The sequence below is a fragment of the Eimeria acervulina genome, genomic scaffold (assembly GCF_000499425.1).
Source record: "Eimeria acervulina Houghton genomic scaffold, Eah_scaff26, whole genome shotgun sequence".
Lineage (NCBI taxonomy): Eukaryota > Apicomplexa > Conoidasida > Eucoccidiorida > Eimeriidae > Eimeria > Eimeria acervulina.
Window position 1 is genome coordinate 107162 of NW_013549954.1, and position 2500 is coordinate 109661.

The 2500-nt window shown below is 43.6% G+C and overlaps 1 protein-coding gene across 1 annotated transcript in view; it reads left to right on the forward strand.

The window, feature by feature from the left end:
* Positions 1 to 1805: 1805 nt before the first annotated feature.
* The window catches only part of EAH_00006200 (hypothetical protein, conserved), a gene marked incomplete at both ends in the record, with an annotated part of 1233 nt that continues 538 nt past the window's right edge, over positions 1806 to 2500 (forward strand). Inside the window, one exon of the mRNA XM_013396259.1 lies at positions 1806 to 2245. Within this exon, the coding sequence (XP_013251713.1) occupies positions 1806 to 2245 (440 nt within the window). The remainder of the gene's footprint in view (positions 2246 to 2500) is intronic.

A 2500-nucleotide genomic window follows, 5' to 3' on the forward strand; every position in this document is an offset into this window, starting at 1 on the left:
TATATATTTATGTAAAGTACATAAGTAAATCAATACGCATATGTATATATATATATATATATATATTTACATGTACATATATATATATATATTTATATTAATTAATTAATTAATTTATTTATTTATTTATTTATTTATATATTAATTTATATATACTACCGCTTGTTAGTTTGCGTTGCAGGTTTTTCTTAGTTTTTGCTGTCTATACACCTCAACTTTGTCTTTGATTTCATTTTTATTTTAATGCAGACAGCACTGCTGATGATATATCTGCTGCTGCTGGAGCAAACCCTGCATAACCTTTATTTAAGGGTTTAGGGTTTAGGGTTTAGGGTTTGGTGTCTTCAAACCCTAAACCCTAAACCCTAAACCCTACAACTGTCTCAACTTATATAACTTTTTTTTTAACAATAAAATTGCAGATCGCACAAAGAGGAAGAGATAAAGAAATATATTCAGCAGCAAATGCAGCTGTTTGTGTCTGCTGCAGCAGCAGCAGCAGCTGCTGCTGGACTGCTGCGTCGTTGATGCAGCTAGCTGCTGCAGCTAGCTGCGAAGAGATGCAGCTAGCTAAGTGCTTACTAGCTACAAAAAGCTGCAGCAGCTCGCTGCTGCTTCAGTGTACATGCAGCTTCTGCTGCTGTTAGGTGTATAAGCTGCTGCTGCTGCTGCAGCAGCAGCAGCAGCAGCAGCAGCCTTTCGGGGTGTATAGAGTAGGCAAGAAAGAAGTTGTTTAGAAGGCAGGAGGTAATATATAAATAAAAATAAATAAATAATAAAAAAGAATATAAAAAAAGAATTAAAAAACAAAAAAAAGAAGCAATGGTTAAATTTTTGCTGATTTTAAAAAACTTTTCGTCAAATTGCTGCAAATAATAAAATAAATTAAATTAAAATATAAAATAAATAATTAAATCCAAATTAATATTTTATAAGTTCAATAAATAGCCGCAACAAACCCTAAACCCTAAACCCTAATCAAACAACAGCAAAGCAAAGGAGCGACTCGGGGGCATGCGTTCACCACTCGAAACCCTAAACCCTAAACCCTAAACCCTAAACCCTAAACCCTAAACCCTAGAGTGTCCTTCCGTGCGTTTTCTTTGCTTATTTTTATATTTTTGTTCCTTTAAATATAATTTTCTCAGCAGCAAAACCCTAGGGGTCTCAACTCTGCCTTCTCGGCGGCGATCACCTAAACCCTAAACCCTAAACCCTAAACCCCAAAACAGGGTTTAGGGTTTATGGTTTAGGGTTTAGAATCTAGGGTTTAGGATCGGGGAACCTGGGGTCTGAGCGTCGTTCCCGCAAGCTTTATCCTCCAGCACCTGTAGAAGCAGATCAGCAGCAGCAGCAGCAGCAAGAGCTGCTGCTGCTGCTGCTGTTGTTGCTGTTGCTGCTGCTGCATTTTTATTCCCTCTTCTGGCGAGTACCACACGTACTTCTGCAGCAGCAAAAGCAGCAGCAGCAGCAGCAGCAGCAGCAGCGGCAGCAGCAACAGGCGAAGCAGCAGCAGCAGGTACAGCAGACCCAGCGGCAGTTGCAGCTACAGTAACAGCAACAGAAGCAGCAGCAACAGTAGAAACAGCAGCAACAGCAACAAAAGCAGCTGCAGCAATCAAAGCAGCAGCAGCAGCACTACCAACCTGAGTAGCAGCAGCAACAAGGAGGACAGCAGCAGCAGCTGCAGCAGAAACAACATAAGCAGCCGAAGCCGCTGCTGGGATAACAGAAGCAGCATCAGCAGCAGTAGCAGCAGCAGCTGCTGCAGGGCATTAGAGACGTTGAATTCTCATCGCGGCCTTATGAACTGTCTGGTGCCGCATGCATTGCTGCTGCTGCTGCTGGCAGCAGCAGCAGCAGCAGACGCAGCAGCAGGAGTGTCTGCGCAGCAGGAGCTAGCCTTGGATGAAGAAGCAGCACCAGCAGCAGCAGCAGCAGCAGCAGCAGCAGACTTTGACTATGGTGCAAAAGCATTCGAGAAGAAATTTAGGAAGCAGATAGGGGGTTTACAGGGGTCAACTGAAACAGCAGCAGCAGCAGCTGCTGCTGCAGCAGGAGCAGGAGGTCTGGACGCAGCAGCAGCAGACTCAACAGCAGCAGAAGCAGCAGCAGCAGCAGCAGAACAAGACTTCGGGGCCCTCTCTCCTTCTGATGCAGCAAAAATAACAAAGAGTTATGTGGATATACCCAAGAGAGGAGAAGAGCATCAACCTCATTGGAAAGTTAGAGCGCGCAAATTCCAGTGAGGGTTTAGGGTTTAGGGTTTAGGGTTTAGGGTTTAGGGTTTAGGGTTTAGGGGTTAGGATTTAGGGTTTAGGGTTTAGGGTTTAGGGTTTTAGGGTTCAGGGTTTAGGGTTTAGGGTTTAGGGGTTTAGGGTTCAGGGTTTAGGGTTTAGGGTTTAGGGGTTTAGGGTTAAGGTTTATTGAGTTTAGCGATGCTTGGTTTAGGGTTTAGGGTTTAGGGTTTCTGGGTTAGGTGTTTCATAGGGTCTAGATT